Source organism: Vipera ursinii (assembly GCF_947247035.1).
Source record: "Vipera ursinii genome assembly, chromosome: W".
Lineage (NCBI taxonomy): Eukaryota > Metazoa > Chordata > Lepidosauria > Squamata > Viperidae > Vipera > Vipera ursinii.
In genome coordinates this window covers 20,186,906-20,205,119 of record NC_139522.1, presented here as the reverse complement: position 1 = coordinate 20,205,119, position 18,214 = coordinate 20,186,906, and the positions used below count along the sequence as shown (strand labels likewise).

At 38.4% G+C, this 18,214-nt stretch overlaps 1 protein-coding gene across 1 annotated transcript in view; it reads left to right on the top strand.

Annotated features, from left to right (window-relative positions):
- The window catches only part of LOC310648237 (transcription factor Sp4-like), a 136,113-nt gene that overhangs the window by 113,077 nt on the left and 4,822 nt on the right, over positions 1-18,214 (top strand). The window contains exons 3-4 of the mRNA XM_083375985.1: positions 15,904-16,132; positions 16,286-16,485. Of these exons, the coding sequence (XP_083232111.1) occupies positions 15,904-16,132; positions 16,286-16,485 (429 nt within the window). The remainder of the gene's footprint in view (positions 1-15,903; positions 16,133-16,285; positions 16,486-18,214) is intronic.

The window sequence follows — 18,214 nt, the reverse complement described above, 5'->3', positions numbered from 1 at the left end:
ACTCTTTTATTGACTATGAAGGCTACTCCATTTCTTCTGAGGGATTCTTTTTTTTATTGAAAAGTTTTAAAATACATTTTTGAAACATATACCCCATCTACCCCACCCCTCTCCCCATCCCTCCCATCCCAACACACACACCCCGACTTCCCAGAGCCAAATACAGGGTATTTGACTTTGTAATAATGCCGCTTGGGGTGTGTGTGAAAGCCCTAATAAGCAGGCATATACATAGAATGAAGGCTACTGCTAAGCTTGTAAGCCGCCCTGAGTCTTCGGAGAAGGGCGGGATATAAATGGAATTAAAATAAAATAAATAAAAATAAATATTACATCATACAATCTTACTCTAAAATATTGTAATTACTATAATTACTCTTTAAACCCTATCGCACTTTAACTCTCCTTAGCCATAGAAAAGAAAAATAATATAGCCTCTAATTATAATAACTAATAATTATTCAAATGCTAAATAATACTTTGTAGTCCCATATTTGTTCTGAATAAAATCAATCCATCTTCTCCATTCCACTATATATCTCTGTTGCGAGTGATCTTTCACATATGCCGAGATTTTAGCCATTTCTGCCAAGTTCGAAACTTTCAAAGTCCAATCTTCAATTGTTGGCAGGTCTTCATTCTTCCAATATTGCGCTACCAAAAGTTTTGCAGCTGTTATTAAATTCAACATCAATTTAGTTTCTATAACAATACAATCAGTGATAACACCCAACAAAAACAATTGTGGTAAAAATCTTATCTTTTTCTTAAAAATCTTCTGGATGTTCCACCAAATTTTAATCCAAAAAGCTTTAACTTTTTTACAAGTCCACCATACATGATAATACGTTGCATCATCACAACCACATCTCCAACATTTTGGCTGACAATTGGGATACATACATGCTAATTTTTTGGGATCCAAATGACATCTATAAAACATTTTGTAAAAATTCTCCCTTAGATTTTGTGCCTGTGTGAATTTAACATTCCTAACCCATATTTTCTCCCAAGTATCCATTATTATTGGTTCTTGAAAGTTCTGGGCCCATTTTATCATACAATCCTTAACCAGTTCCTCTTCTGAGTCAATTTCTATCAATGCATTATATATCCTTCTTATATGAGCTCGACTTTGATCTCTAATGTCCCGTTGCCTGGAGGCGGTTCGGGTCTGGATGGGGAGGAACAGACTTCAACTCAACCCTGACAAGACTGAGTGGCTGTACATTCCGGCATCCCGGGACATTCAAAATGTTCCATCTCTTTCTATGGGGGGTGAGCTCTTACCCCCCGTGGATAGGGCTCGCAACTTGGGAGTCCTCCTAGATTCACGGCTTACCCTGGAAGATCATATAGTGGCCGTGACTAGGGGGGCTTTCGCCCAGGTTCGCCTGGTGCGCCAGTTGCGGCCCTATCTGAACCGGGATGCCCTGTGTACGGTCACTCATGCGCTCGTGACCTCTCGCCTTGACTACTGTAATGCTCTCTACATGGGGCTTCCCTTGAAGACCACTCGGAGGCTCCAACTGGTACAGAATGCGGCCGCGAGAGTTGTCTTGGGAGTTTCCCGGTACTCCCATGTTACACCTTTGCTCCGCGAGCTGCATTGGTTACCAGTTGTCTTTCGGGTGAGGTTCAAGGTTTTGGTAACGATCTTTAAGTCCCTACATGGCATGGGTCCGGGATACCTCAGGGACCACCTGCTGCCGGCGTCAACTCCCCTCCGCCCTGTGCGTTCCCACAGAGAGGGCCTCCTCAGGGTGCCGCCAGTCAGGGAATGCCGACTGGTGACCCCCAGGGGGAGAGCCTTCTCTGTGGGCGCTCCGGCATTATGGAACCAACTGCCGGTGGAGCTCCGGATGGCACCAGACCTCCGAACTTTCCGTCGTGACCTGAAGACCCACCTATTCGAAATAGCTGGTCTGGCCTGATGGGGATGGGTTTTAATAGTTGTTTTAGACTTGTTCACTGTTTTTAACTGGGCATGGGTTTAATCTTTTTTTTTAATTTTTGTATTGTCTTTTTTATATATGCCCTGTGAACCGCCCTGAGTCCCCACCAAGGAGAAGGGCGGTATATAAATTAAATAAAACTATAAACTATAAACTATAATTTGCTTTACCAAATTCCCATCTGATATTGAAATACCAATTTTCTGATCTTCTTTCCATCTAGCCTGTAACTGCCCATACTGAAACCAAGTTTGTACTATTTTTTCTTCTTTTAAATTATTGAACGACTTCAATTGCCATTCATTCTTTTCCAAACTAAGGATTTCTTTATATGTTATCACATCATGTTTAAATCCCACGTTAATATTTTCTATTGCATCTTTAGGTATTGCCCAAATAGGAATTTTATAATTCAACTTATATCGATATCTTTTCCAAACTCTCAACAAGGCAGACCTTAATATATGTGTTTTAAAAACTTTCTCCACTTTTTTATCATACAATAAATAAGCATGCCATCCATATAACAAATCACACCCTTCAATATTCAATAAACTCCTTTGTGTTAAATTAAACCAATAACTAATTGACGATAATGCTGCCGCCTCATAATATAATTTAAGATTGGGCACTTTGAGACCGCCTCTTTCACGTACATCTTGCATTATCTTAAATTTAACTCTCGGTCTCTTCCCTGCCCAAATAAATTTATTAATACCTCTCTGCCATTCCTCCAAATTTGAATCTTTTTTGAGTATAGGTATCATTTGAAATAAAAATAAAAATTTAGGTAAAACATTCATTTTCACAGCTGCAATTCTTCCCAATAAAGACAGTTGTAATTTTCTCCAACTATCAAGCTCTTTTTGTATTTTTGACCATAAAAATTCATAATTATTCTTGTATAGTTTAGTATTTGAAGCTGAAAGATATACCCCCAAATATTTAACCTTTTTAACTATTTCAAATCCCGTTAATTTTTCTAAAGCTACCTTTTGTTCTATGGTCATATTTTAAGACAATATCTTGGTTTTTTATCTATTTACCTTAAATCCAGAAACCTGTCCATATTGTAAAATTATTTCCATTAAATCCAAAACAGATTGAATTGGTTGACTTAAAGTAATAACCAAGTCATCTGCAAATGCCCTCAATCTATAATCTTGAACTCTAATTTTAATTCCCTGTATTTTCTTTGAGTCACGTATTTTAATCAATAATATTTCCATTGTTAAAACAAACAACAATGGTTATAATGGACATCCCTGTCTCGTACCCTTTTCAATTTTACAAACTTCTGATAAGCTACCATTAATTATTATTTGTGCTGTTTGTTTTTGATATATAGCCCTAATAGGTTGTAGAAACTTATCCCCAAACTGCATCTTCTCTAACACCTTAAATAAGAATTGCCAATTCAATTGATCAAAAGCTTTTTCAGCGTCCAAGAAAATCAGCGCTGCAGAGACTTGGTTATTTCTTTCTAAATATTCTAATACATTTACAATGTGTCTCATGTTATTTTTCATTTGCCTACCGCTTATGAATCCTGTTTGATCAGTATAAATCATTTGTTGCATAACCTTCATCAATCTATTTGCTAAAATTTTTGCAAATATCTTGTAATCAGTATTTAACAACAATATAGGTCTATAATTTTTAGTTTGTACAGGATCTTGATCTTCTTTTGGAATCAGCGTTATAAACGCTGTTTTCCATGATGGAGGTACCTCCCCTCCGGATTGAATTATTCTAAACAATTATTTTAAAGGTTCCACCATGTCTAATTGTAAATTTTTATAATAAGTAGCAGTCAATCCATCTGTCCCAGGTGCCTTTCCTACTTTTAATTGTTTAATTGCTAGAATAATTTCTTCAGAGGTTATCAATTGATTCATCTCTTCCCGTTACTCTTGTGTGAGCGCCGGAATCTTCACTCCTTGCAGATAACTATCTATATCTAAACCTTGACTTTTATCCCTTGAATACAGCTTAGAATAAAATTCAACAAAGGCCTTTTTAATAAGATTTTGCTGAAATACTTCTTTACCCCTATATTCTATCTTATCTATATGATGAGATCTTTGTTTTTTTCCTTAATAAATAAGCTAACCACCTACCAGGTTTATTTGCATTATTAAAAATGTGATGTTTAGCATATCTTAAATTAGTTGCCACCTGGTCCGCCATTAACATATCAAACTGACTTCTTAACAAATTAATTGATTCTTTTAACCTCTTATCAGATGGATCCATAGTAAAAGCTTTCTCTTTCCTCTTTATTTCCTCCTCTATTTTTTTATGCTTAAATTCCATTCTACGTCTATATTTATTATTCAAATATAACAAGACACCTCTCATGTAAGAGCCTTGGTGGAGCAGTGGGCTAATGCCTCCTTAAGTAACACCAGCTGCCTGCAATTAGTGCAGGTTTTGAGTCCCACCAGGCTCAAGGTTGACTCAGCCTTCCATCCTTCCGAGGTAGGTAAAATGAGGACCCAGATTGTTGGGGGAAATAAGCTGACTTTGTAAAAATGCCGCTGGGGTGGGGCAAAAGCCCTAATAAGCAGGCATATACATAGAATGAAGGCTATTGCTAAGCACATTGATTTGTGCTTCTTAGATTGTAAGCCGCCCTGAGTCTTCAGAGAAGGGCGGGATATAAATGGGAATAAAAAAAAACTTGCAACCCATACCATTTCAATAGAGGTGCCTTTGTGCATATTCATAATAAAAAATTCTTTCATCTGCTTTTTACATTCTTCCACATTTTCTACATATCTAAATAAATTTTCATTTAATCTCCATGATCTTCTATCACTGTTACCCATATCCAATTCCATCCAAACTGGACTATGGTCCGATAACGTTCTTGGACATATCTTGATCTTCTTAATCCTAGAAAAAAAATCATTAGTAATCAATATAAAATCAATCCTCGAAAAAGATTTATGTCTGTCAGAAAAAAAAGTAAAATCCTTTTCATCCGCGTTTCTTTCTCTTCAAATATCTCTCAATTCCAAATCATCTTTCAAATCAAAAAAAGATCTAGGCAATCTAGCATGATTAGGAGTATTTTTAAAAAATCCTTTCTTATCCTTCTGCGTGTCCATCACACCATTCCAATCTCCCATTAAAATACAAGATTTGTAATCCCATTGAATTATTTTGTTATGTAGCAATTTATAAAATTCTTCTTGTTGATTAGGAGCATATATTCCAATTAAAAGTATTTTCTTCCCTTCAATCAAAAGTTCAATAAAAATATATCTTCCCTGTATATCTGCTTCTATTAATTTGGCTATCAAACCCTTCTTCACATATATTACTACACCATTTTTCTTCTCTGGAGCAGATGCAATAAATTGTGTACCCAGTCTCAAATTAATCTAATATTTCTGATCAGATACCCGAATATGCGTCTCTTGCAAACATACAACATCATTTTTAAAATGTTTCAAATACTGAAATATTTTCTTCCTCTTTTGTGGTGAATTCAAACCATTAACATTCCAAGTCAGGAATTTTGTTGCCATCCTTTGTGACTTGAAGCCTCCAGAGCGCCGCCTGAAGATCTTCAGAAATCTGCCTCTTCGGCCTCGCTCCTTCCACTGCTTCACTTGATTCTTGAGTTGTAATCATTAAACATTGATCCTGTTGCCATTGTTGTTGTTGTGCCTTACGTCTAGATGCAGCCCGTGTTATTCTTTGAGTCGAAGTTTCTTCTACTAAAGCCAAGGGTTGCACAATTTCTGAAGATTGCTGTTTTTCTTGTAACTGTTGTTCTCCTTCATCCTTTCCTTCTTTATCTTCTGTAGAGGGCGGTGAACCTGCTTTCAATACATTAGTATAAAAATCTCGTGCCTTCAAAACTGTATTAAGACGATATCTTATTCCAGCAAAATTCACCACAATCCCCATTGGTATCTCCCATCTGAACTGAAGCTGCTGTTTTTTCAATTCTTCTGCCAAAAAAGCAAATTCTTTCCTTTTTCTCAAAACTTTTGGGGGAATCTCTTTCAGAATCAACACCTCTTGACCAGCAATTGTAAATCTCTTATTATTAAAAATTTGGATAATCTCATTTCTTATCCTCCTCTTCGTAAAGTACACTACCACATCTCTTGGCAATTTCCTCTGCCTGGCAATCCAAGAGTTAACTCTGAAGACTTTATCTATCTCCCCAAAAAATTCTTCAGGTTTAAACCCCAAAATAGGTGCCAGAGCATCCACCAGCAAGTCTTGCAAATTCTCCTGAGAGTTCTCTTTCAAACCTCTGATCCTCAGGGCAAACTCCATATCTCTGTACTGTATCATCAGAACCTCTTCATCCATTTTATCCATTTTAAATTCAGCTTCACCCATTTTAGCCTCCAGCATCAAATTATTTTGTTTCACTTCTTCCACCCGTTCATTCAGAGTCTCAATACATCCTGCCAGCCCCTGAAGTGCTAAGAGAATGTCCTCCCGCATTTCCTTGTTCTTATCCTCTATAAGCTCAGCCACCTGTTCAGTTATTTTTTCAGTTATTTTTTCATACTGAGTGGCTAAGGCCACTTTTAAAGCATCTTGCAAGTCCTTTAACGTTACAGGTGGAGAAGCTGCAGGGGATGATGTCAAAGACTGCAGTCCAGATTGCTGAACAGGCGATGTCTCTGCACTTTTAGTAACAGGGATTCTAGGAGGCTTAGAAGCCATTTTATAGCCACTTATCACACTTTCACTTTTCTTCTCCTTTAACAACTAAAACCAAATCTTGTAAGTTCAGGCAGAGCAAATTTAAAGTCCAGTTCCTCCTCAATCTCCCAGCAAACACTTTCACTATAAAAAAAAGTGAGAGAGGGGAAAGAAAAAAGAAAAAACCCCTTCACCTCTTATAAAAAAGGAAAAAAAGTTCTTCCCCCCTCTCTTCCCTCTTCACTCAGACACCATTTTCCCTTTCTTTTCCAAATAATAAGCAAGACGAAAGAAGAATTGTTTTTCGAGGGTTAAAGCCTTGTACTTGCTGTTTATACGGCTCCTGTCTCCACTCTGCTGCAACAATGTTTCTAGATGTCAATCAAATCCGGCAGGAGTGGATTCAGCGTCTTGTTCTGCTAACAGCAGAAGAGTCCTCCGCTCCGGAGATTCCCAGGCTTTCGGGGAGCCCTCACCATTCAAGCCCCAGAACAAATGTTCTGGGGCTCTAAGGGGGCTCTACCCCTACCTGGGAACTCCCCCTCCCCTCTTCACCCAAGGAGTGGGGTTTTCACACTGTGGAGCAGCTGATTGTCAGCTGCTCTGTGGTTTAAACAGAAACGAAGGGCCGGCGGTCAATTCCGACCGTCTGCGACACTGGAGAGCCACCCGGAAGTCCCCCTTCTGAGGGATTCTTGCCCGCAGTAGTATACCTGATGGTCATCTGAATTAAATTCACCCATTCCTGTCCATTTTAGTTTGCTGATACCTAAGATGTCGATGTTCAGTCTTGTCATCTCTTGTTTGACCACGTCCAGCTTTCCTTGATTCATGGATCTTACATTCCAGGTTCCTATGGAGAAAAAATCTTTACAGCATCGGACTTTCCTTTCACCACCAGACACATCCACAGCTGAGCGTCCTTTCGGCTTTGGCCCAGTCGCTTTATTCTTTCTGGTGCTACTAGTACTAGCCCTCTGCTCTTCCCCAGTAGCATATTGGACGCCTTCCGACCTGAAGGGCTCATCTTCCAGCATCATATCGTTTTGCCTTTTGGCACTGTCCATAGGGTTTTCATGGCAAAGATACTGGAGTGGGTTGCCATTTCCTTCTCCAGTGGATCACGTTTTGTCAGAACTCTCTGCTATGACCTTTCCGTCTTGGGTGGCCCTGCATGGCATAGCTCATAGCTTCATTGAATTACGCAAGTCCCTTCACCACGACAAGGCAGTAATCCATGAAGGGGTGAGATGGCTTGGTTTAAAGCTATTCAAGGCTTTATTGGCCAGAACCAGAAATATGAATTGTGCCTGAGAACTATTAGGTTTTTTTACAAGCAGCTTTTTCTATTTTGACAGTATACTAAACTTGCTGCAGTATGTAACTCTTACATTTTGCTAAAAGTTTGGTAACATACATACCTTGTATTCAAGGTGGAAAATAATGGCTAAGAATCCTTGCCATTCTTGTAGTAAATGTGGAGCGTTTTTAAAGCTGATTTGTTTGTATATTGATACATCCTGCTCTGCTGTGCCTATTTTAGGAGACAATGAACGTTGTTTGACCTTTAAAGAATTTACTCAATGGGGGGAAAAAACCACAAGAAGAGTGAGAAATTTTGGTTTTAAAGGAATTCGGTTGAGTCTCTGGATTTTTTTTTATTGAAAAGTTTTACAATACATTTTTTTTAACAAAACAAAACCCCTCCCAACCCCCTCCCCTCTCCCCAACCCTCCCCAACACCTCCCTCCCTTCCCCCTCCCCCCTCCCCGACTTCCCAGAGCTAAATACAGGGTATAAAAATACAAACAATCATAATCTACCTTATGCAAACAACAATAAACTATTAAATCTATCGCACTTTAACTCTTATAAAATAACTACAACCAATATAAATATCACATCAATACTTATTCAAATGCTAGATGAAACTTTTTAGTCCCATATTTATTCTGGATATAATCAATCCATTTTTTCCACTCCACAATATATCTCTGTTGCGAATGGTCTTTCAAGTACGCTGAGATCTTTGCCATTTCCGCCAGGTTGGAAACTTTTAAAGTCCATTCTTCTGTAGTCGGCAGTTCTTCCTTCTTCCAATATTGCCCTACTAAAAGTCTTGCTGCCGTAATTAAATTCAACATCAACTTAGTGTCCACAACAGTAGTATCAGTAATAATGCCCAATAAAAAAAATTGCGGACAAAACTTTATCCTTTTCTTAAATATCTTTTGCATGTTCCACCAGATTTTAATCCAAAAAGCTTTAACCTTTTTACAGGTCTACCATATATGAAAATACGTTGCATCTTCACCACCACACCTCCAACATTTAGGCTGGCAGTTCGGATACATACTTGCTAATTTTTTAGGATCTAAGTGCCACCTATAAAACATTTTATAAAAGTTCTCTCTTAAGTTTTGAGCTTGCGTAAATTTTACATTTCTTACCCAAATCTTTTCCCAAGTATCCATTGTAATGACTTCTGAGCCCACTTTATCATACAGTCTTTAACAAGTTCTGTTTCTGAGTCAATTTCTATCAATGCAAGATATATCCTTTTAATATGTGCTTGACCTTGATCTCTAATTTGCTTTAACAAATTTTCATCAGTCATTGAAAAACCAATTTTCTGGTCTTCTTTCCACCTGGCCTGTAATTGCCCATACTGAAACCAAGTTTGTACAATCTTTTCTTCTCTTAAGATATTATACGGCTTCAAATGCCATACATTCCTTTCCAAACTTAAAATTTCCTTATATGTAGTCACATCATGTTTAAACCCAACACTTATATTTTCTATTGCGTGTTTCGGTATTGCCCATATAGGTATCTTATAATTTAACTTATGTCTATACTTTTTCCAAACTCGCAACAGAGCATGTCTTAAAATATGTACCTTGAACACATTATCCACCTTCTTATCATACAATAAATATGCATGCCAACCAAATAACAAATCATGGCCTTCAAGATTTAATAATCTCACTTGTGTTAAATTAATCCAATCACTTATCGCTAACAAAGCAGCAGCTTCATAGTATAGTTTAAGATTAAGCATTTTAAGACCACCTCTCTCACGCGTATCCTGCATAATCTTAAATTTAACTCGTGGCCTTTTCCCTGCCCAGACAAATTTATTAATACCCTTTTGCCATTCCTCCAAATTTAAATCCTTTTTAAGAATAGGTATCATTTGATGGCAAAAGGTACTGTTTGGGTACTGTGAAGCAAGCGCATGATTTTTACAACAATGTTTTAAAAGCAACCCCATCAACACTTCTGGAAGCTGCAGAGGGATCTGGAGAAGGAGAACATCAAGAGGATGAAGATGGACAGATAGACGAGAAGGGTACAGGAGGAGATCAAGCTGCAACTCTTTTGGATGATCCTAGAGAACAGAGGGTGACGCGTGCTGCCTTAAAACGCTCAAAAAAGATTAAAAAATAAGACCAGTAGAAATCTATGGAACTTCCACAATATACTTATAGTCAAGTGGTAGTTGTGTTTTTAAGAGTTTTGGGATGATATGTATGGTAACAGAATGTTCAATTTGGAATTAATGGACAATTTACTACAGAGGAAGAGGAGGAAAGTTTTGTGGGTTAATGCGGGTTAATTTGTGTAAGAACTATCTATTATAGCCTATTTTGGCTAGAGAGGTTAATAGGGATAGGTGCTTGTGATGTGTAAGTGAGAATATGTCTAGGTAATAGTGAATTGTGGAAGAACATAGATGGGAATGATGCTAGTTTTCTTTTATTTTAGTTCTTTATACATATTTAGTATTGTTAAGGATTGGTTTACTCTATATAAGCTAGAGAGTGATGGATTTTAGAGTTTATAATTGTTAGTATATGATTGTTTATGATTGCTTTTTAGATATATACCTTGTATTTTGCTCTGGGAAGTCGGGGGGGGGAGGGGGGGAGGAGGGGAAGTAGAGGGGTGGGAGGCAGGGGAGGGAGGAGGGAGAGGGGGAGGGGGGGAGATAGGGGGGAGGTAGGGAGGGGAGGAGGGAGGGGGAAGGGGGTTTTTTCAAAGGAAAATTGTATTTTAAAACTTTTCAATAAAAAAAAAAGAATAGGTATCATTTGAAATAAAAATAAAAATTTCGGCAAAACATTCATTTTCACTGCTGCAATTCTTCCCAATAAAGATAATTGTAGTTTTTTCCAGCTATCCAATTCTTTTTGAACTTTTCCCCATAACTTTTCATAATTATTTTTATATAGCTTTACATTTGAGGGTGACAAATATATCCCCAAATATTTAACCCTTTTAACAATTTCAAATCCCATTAGCTCTTCTAAAACAGCCTTTTGTGATACTGTCATATTCTTAGACAACATTTTAGTTTTTTGTATGTTAACCTTGAATCCAGAAACTTTCCCATATTGCATTATTATCTCCATCAGTTCTACAACTGAATCTTCAGGCTGAGTTACCGTAACAACCAGATCATCTGCAAACGCCCTCAGTCTGTAATCCTGATCTCTTATTTGAATTCCCCTAATTTTTCCGAATCCCGTATTTTAATCAATAATATCTCCAATGTTAAAACAAATAGTAAAGGTGACAACGGGCACCCCTGCCTTGTGCCCTTTTCAATGTTACATACTTCTGTCAAACTATTATTAACTATTATACGGGCTGTTTGCTTTTGATATAGTGCCCTAATTGGTTGTAAAAATTTATCCCCAAAATTCATTTTATCTAATACTTTCAACAAAAATTGCCAATCCAATTGATCAAAGGCTTTTTCAGCATCCAAAAAGATCAACGCTGCAGGGATCTGATTGTTTCTTTCCAGAAATTCCAACAAATCAACTATATGCCTCACATTGTTCTTCATTTGTCTACCACTTATAAACCCAGTTTGGTCACCATGATTTACTTGTTGCAATACCCTCATTAATCTGTTAGCTAAAACCTTAGCAAATATCTTGTAGTCCGTATTCAAAAGTGACATTGGCCTATAATTTTTTGCTTGGGTGACATCCTGATCTTCCTTCGGAATCAAAGAAATAAAAGCAGTTTTCCAGGACGGGGGCACCCCTCCTCCCATTTGAATTGTCTGAAACAATTCCCTTAATGGCTTTACCATCTCTAACTGTAAATTTTTATAATACACAGCAGTCAATCCATCCGTACCTGGCCCCTTACCCACTTTCAATTGTTTAATTGCTGAAAAAATTTCTTCCTCAGTTATCAATTGATTCATCTCTTCCTTTTGTTCTTGTGTAAGAACAGGAATATTAGCATTCATCAAATATACATCAATATCTGCCTCACTAATCTTATCTCTAGCATGTAACTTAGAGTAAAAATCAACAAAAGTCTTCTTAATAAGACTCTGCTGATACACTACCTTACCCTTATATTCTATTCTATCTATATTAGAAGCCCTTTGCTTCTTCCTTAACAAATAAGCTAACCATCTACCTGGTTTATTGGCATTGCAAAAAGTATTATGTCTAGCATACCGTAAGTTAATTGCCACTTGATCAGCCATCAACTTGTCGAACTGTCCCCTTAATAAATTAATTACCTCTTTAATCTTCACATACGATGGATTCAAAATTAAGGCCTTTTCTTTTTCCCTAATTTCATTCTCTAATTCCTTCCTCCTGAATTCCAGATTGCGTCTATATTTGTTATTCAAATATATTAATACACCTCTCATATAAGCTTTACTAGCATCCCAGACCATTTCAATAGAAGTACCCTTATGCATATTAATTTTAAAAAAATCCTTCATCTGTTTTTTACATTCTTCCACATTTTCCTGATTTCTAGACAGGTTCTCATTTAGACACCAGGAGCGTCTATCTCTATTATCTTTGTCTATCTCTAACCAGACTGGACTATGATCAGACATAGTTCTTGGACAAATCTTAATCTTCTTAATCCTGGAAAAGAAATCATTAGTAATTAGTATAAAATCAATCCTAGAAAAAGATTGATGTCTATCGGAAAAAAAAGTATAGTCCTTCTCTTGCAGATTTCTTTCTCTCCAAATATCTCGCAGTTCCAAATCATCCTTCATTTCAAAAAAGGATTTAGGCAGTTTAGCATGACTTGGAACACTTTTAAAAAAACCACTCTTGTCCATTTGTACATCCAAAACACTGTTCCAGTCTCCCATAAAAATAAAAGATTTATAATCCCACTGAGTAATCTTGCTGTGTAGTAAACTATAAAAGTCTGCTTGTTGTTGATTAGGAGCATATAATCGAACCAGAAGTGTTTTCTTGCCTTCTATTAACAGTTCAATTATAACATATCTTCCTTGTTTATCTGCTTCAATTAACTCCGCTGTCAAGGTATTCTTAACATAAACAACCACTCCATTTTTCTTATCCGTTGCAGAGGCAATAAATTGTGTACCCAGTCTTGAATTTAATAAGTACTTTTGATCTGTAACTCTAATATGTGTTTCTTGTAAACAAATAACATCATTCTTAAATTGTTTTAAATTTTGAAAAACTTTCTTTCTCTTCTGTGGTGAATTTAAGCCATTAACATTCCAGGTTAGAAACTTTGTCGCCATCCTTCGCGACCCGAAGCTTTTGGAGCGCTTCTTCCAAAATCACCTGCACTCTCTTAGGTCGCGCTCCTCCCACAGCTTCACTATAAGTAAGTTTTGGAGGTGCCATCATGACTTTCTGCTGGTCTTGTTCTTGCTCTCGTCTCATTCGTCTCAAAGCAGCACGCGTCATCCTTTGGTCTCTGGCCTCCTCCAATGATACTGAAATTTGATCCACTCCTGTAGCTTTCTCATCTATCTGCATTGTTCCTTCAGCACCTTGTAAATTCTCACTGCGTAGTTGAGGCTCTCCCTCACCATTCTTCTTTGTAGATTCTAAAAGTGGTATGGGGACTGCTTTTAAAACATTACTATAAAAATCACGTGCCTGCAACACTGTAGTAAGACGATGTCTCATGCCTTCATACATCACCACCATACCCACTGGTATCTCCCATCTGAACTTAATATCACATCGTCTTAATTCTTGTGCCAAAAAGGCAAATTCCTTCCTTCTCCTTAGGATTCTTGGAGGGATCTCTTTTAAAATCAAAACTTCTTGCTCAGCAATTGCAAATTTAGTATTGTAAAAGGCTTGAATAACCTCATTTCTAATTGCTCTCTTTGTAAAATAAACCACCACATCTCTGGGTAATTTCCTTTGTCTTGCAATCCACGAATTAACACGGAAAATTTTGTCTATATCTTCCATAATTGCATCTGCTGGTCGCCCCAGCACCCCTTCCAAAGCCTCAGAAACTATTTTCTTCAAATTTTCTTTAGGATCCTCTTTTAAGCCTCTGATTCTCACAGCAAACTCCATCTCATGGTACTGTACCAAGGTCAAATCACTATCAATTTTCTCCACCACATTTTCAGTCTCTGTCATTTTTGCATCTAATCTAATATTATTTTGGCTGAGATCTTCCACTCTCTCGTCCAAGCGCTCTATACATATAGCCATGCCTTGAAATGCAAGTAAGATGTCTGCCCTTATTTCTGTTAACTTCTCATCTAGAAGGTCTGTAAGCTTTTCATCCATAAGCTCAGCTAATTGTTGTGATTGCTTTTCCATAGCCTCTTGCAACACATTCTGCAAGTCTTTAACTGTAAAAGTTGGTACAGGTGCAGGTGCAGGTGCAGAGGGAGGGGGCAATAAAGCTTGTAACAAAGACTGCTGCACCGGAGAAGCCCCCGCGCTTCTAAGAACTTTAGAGGATTTGGCAGCCATTTTCACCCACTATTGCCTGCTACGCACTTTCACTTTCAAACTCCGCAAAGTCCATTGAGTTAAAGATCATAAATTCACTTTCACCTGGATCTCCTGTGTCGCTCTGCCTGCATCCAGGTTCTCAAAGGTTCTCTCTTGCTGGCAGGGATGGTTGCTGATGCCCTGCTCTGCTCCAAAAAACCCAGAGCAGAGGCGCCCCGCAGTCCGGAGCAAACTCAGGCTTCGGGGGGGCTCAATCCTTCAGCCGCCAAAACTTTTAGCTCTGGCGGCCCCGGAGAGCTCTACCCCTACCTGAGCGCTCACCCCCTCCTCTTCTCCCGAGGAGGGGGCTTCCGAGCCGCCAAAACAGCTGATCGGCGCTGTTTTCGGCGGTTCTACGGAGCCGGCGGGGCTGACAGCCAGAATGGCTGCCTGCGGCGACGCCTTGCCACCCGGTTGAGTCTCTGGATTAAATAGATTTTGCAAATTAGCAATTTGAATAAAATTGTTGAATCAATTTGATACCTTAAATCAGTTTGACACTAAATTCAGAAAATACATGTCAACCCTATTCAGTACTTTTGACTTGAGTTTCTATATTAGTTTGAATAATCAAGTCAGAAAAGTTTGGCATGCTTCTAGGAAGCAATATTACTTGATTTAATTTCTTGAAATGAGTTGGGTTTTCCAGAAAATTCTCATGACTCACCTTGCAAATATGTGGTCCCATTTATTCATAAATTATTACTAAAATATATACACTGCTTTATTTGCAACATTGTTATATTTGTAAAGGCTTGCTTTTGTAAATACAGCCAGTTTTATGACCCTAATGTATTATGATCCTAATTTATTGTTCCTTACATTCACCTTTTGCAGCCACCTTTTCTTGCAATGGTTTTCCTATGCAGTGTGGAAATTACTGCAGCCAAGATAGTAATATACCACCTCAAATAATGAATTCCTGAATTTTGTCGCTGCACAGTTACTATATATTTATAGTTAGCACAGTGTATGTTTGAGTGGTTAATAACTTTATATTTAATGTAAAGAACATTGGGTTTAATAAAATTGGAAGGACTAGCACCCCTCCTTTTGAAATATGTATATGTATAGAACTGACTCTTCTGTATGGATCAACTCACTGTGGTAACATGCCTACTCAACCGAATGTTAACCATTTCTTGTTACCTAGAGATTAAGGGAATCAACTTACAGCAAATGTTTTTTTTTCTTGCAGCCCCCCCCCTCCTTTTTTTTCTTTTTTAGATTAGTGACATTCTTCTGGAATCTAGTAAAAACATAGCTTTCTAAGAGAACATTTTGGGATTATGAGTGCACACCATCTCTATTGTTGCCTTAGTTTAAGTATTGTTTGACTACTGTAAACTGCCAGTAATCTATACAGATTGCTATGGTATATAAATGAGATAGATAAATGTGTCTTTCTCCATCTGTTGTGTAGTAAACAGGATGCAAAAAGTATGTTACTGTGTTAAAATGTAGAAATTAAGATTTTTGTTATTTTCCAGGTCAACAAGGACAGGATGGAGGAGTGAAAGTACAGCAAGCAACCATAGCTCCTATAACTGTAGCAGTTGGAGGAATAGCTAATACAGCAATGGGTGCTGTTAGTCCTGATCAGATAACTCAAATGCAGCTGCAACAAGCTCAGCAAGCATCTGATCAAGAAGTACAGCCTGGCAAAAAATTAAGAAGAGTTGCTTGTACATGCCCTAATTGTAGAGAAGGGGATGGAAGGTAATTGCCATAATTACTATTAAATATCAGGTTTCTTAGGGCCAAAGTATTTATTTTGCTTATATATTTCTATTATATCTTTAATGACATTTTTATTACCATAGTCCTTATTTGAAATTGTTCTGATTTTAACTAATAGTTTGTATTTGATAGAGGCAGCAATGAACCAGGAAAAAAGAAGCAACATATCTGCCATATTGAAGGCTGTGATAAAGTATATGGGAAAACATCTCATCTCCGGGCACATCTTCGCTGGCATACAGGAGAAAGGCCATTTGTATGCAATTGGATCTTCTGTGGGAAAAGATTTACAAGGAGTGATGAATTGCAGAGACATAGGCGAACCCATACAGGTAAGTGAACAGTTTGTATAAACATATAAAAATAAAATTCATTTACATTTTAGTGTTCTGGCTTTTAAAAGTATATCAAATTTTAAAACGGCCAGCCACTCACATGGCCCAATTCCAAATAGGCCACCGCCCAGTAGAGGGCCACAGCCCGGGGGTTGGGGACCCCGGTTTTAAGACATAATTTCAAATTAATTTCTTAATACAGGGAAACATTGTGTGAAAACCAGTATTTTAGAATCCACTTCAGTTAGAGTCAAGATCTTATGATGGGACTGAATTAGACTTTCTCACTATAGCAATAGCAATAACACTTAGACTTATATACTGCTTCACAGTGGTTTACAGCCCTCTCTTAAGTGGTTTACAGAGTCAGTATATTGCCCGCAACAATCTGGTTCCTCATTTTACCAACCACAGAAGGATGGAAGGCTGAGTGAGAATCGAACTGCAGAATTGCTGACAATCGGCAGTCAGCAGAATTAGCCTGCAATACTGCATTCTAACCACTGCACCACCACTATGATGGGTATCTTCTCCTAAGGGATAGTAAGTGTTATTATTGCTTACTTTCTTGGTACCTTTTAACAATAATTATAGTTGCTTTTTAGCACTGTTGACTGGTCATCCTTGTGAATGAGGAAAAAGATACCAATATATGATGGTTGCACTCCTATTTGCATAGTTGGTCACTCAAGAGTAAATGTTTTTGGTCCCTGGCAGTTGTATTACGCAGAAAAACACATGATACCATGTTATTCCTGATGCTACTCTTATTATTTCTTAGGCAATTTGGAGAATAATGACATCAGGGTGTTTCTGAAATACAGCTCAGTTTGTAAGACATATCTGAATCAGGACACAATGACAAGCTTAGTGAAATCTAATTAGCATAAATAGCAATAGCTACATGGATGGGGAAGAACAGGCTCCAACTCAACCCGGCCAAGACCGAGTGCCTTTACATATCGGCATCTTGTGTAGTCCAGGATATTCCATCTTTGGTTGTGGGGGGAGACGTGTTACCTCCCGTTGATAGGGCGCGCAACTTAGGCGTCCTCCTGGATGCACGACTCAGTTTAGAAGATCATATAGGAGTCGTGGCCAGGGGGGCATTTGCCCAGGTTCACCTGGTGCGCCAGTTGCGCCCCTATCTGGACCGAGATACTTTACGTACGGTCACTCATGTGCTCATTACCTCCCGTGTTGATTACTGCAATACATGGGGCTGCCCTTGAAGACCACCTGGAGACTTCAGCTGGTGCAGAATGTGGCAGCGCGGGTTGTGATGGGAGCATCCCGATACTCCCATATTACACCCCTCCTGCGTGAGCTGCATTGGTTACCGGTTGCCCTCCGGGTAAGATTTAAGGTGCTGGTTCTTACCTTTAAAGCCCTACATGGCTTGGGCCCGGGATACCTGCAGGACCGTCTGTTCCCAGGAACGACTTCCCATCGCCCTGTGCGCTCACACAGAGAGGGCCTCCTCCGGATGCCGTTGGCCAGACAATGTCGGCTGGCGACCCCCAGGGGGAGGGCCTTCTCTGTGGAGGCACGTGCCCTGTGGAATCAGCTTCCCCTGGAGCTCCGGATGACCCCAGACCTCCGGTCCTTTCGTCGTGACCTTAAGACATTTCTTTTCCAACAGGCCAACCTGGACTGATGATAAGGGGTTTTTAATATGGTTTTAAGGTTTTATTAGTTGTAGTTGGGGCTATAGATATAGTTAAAA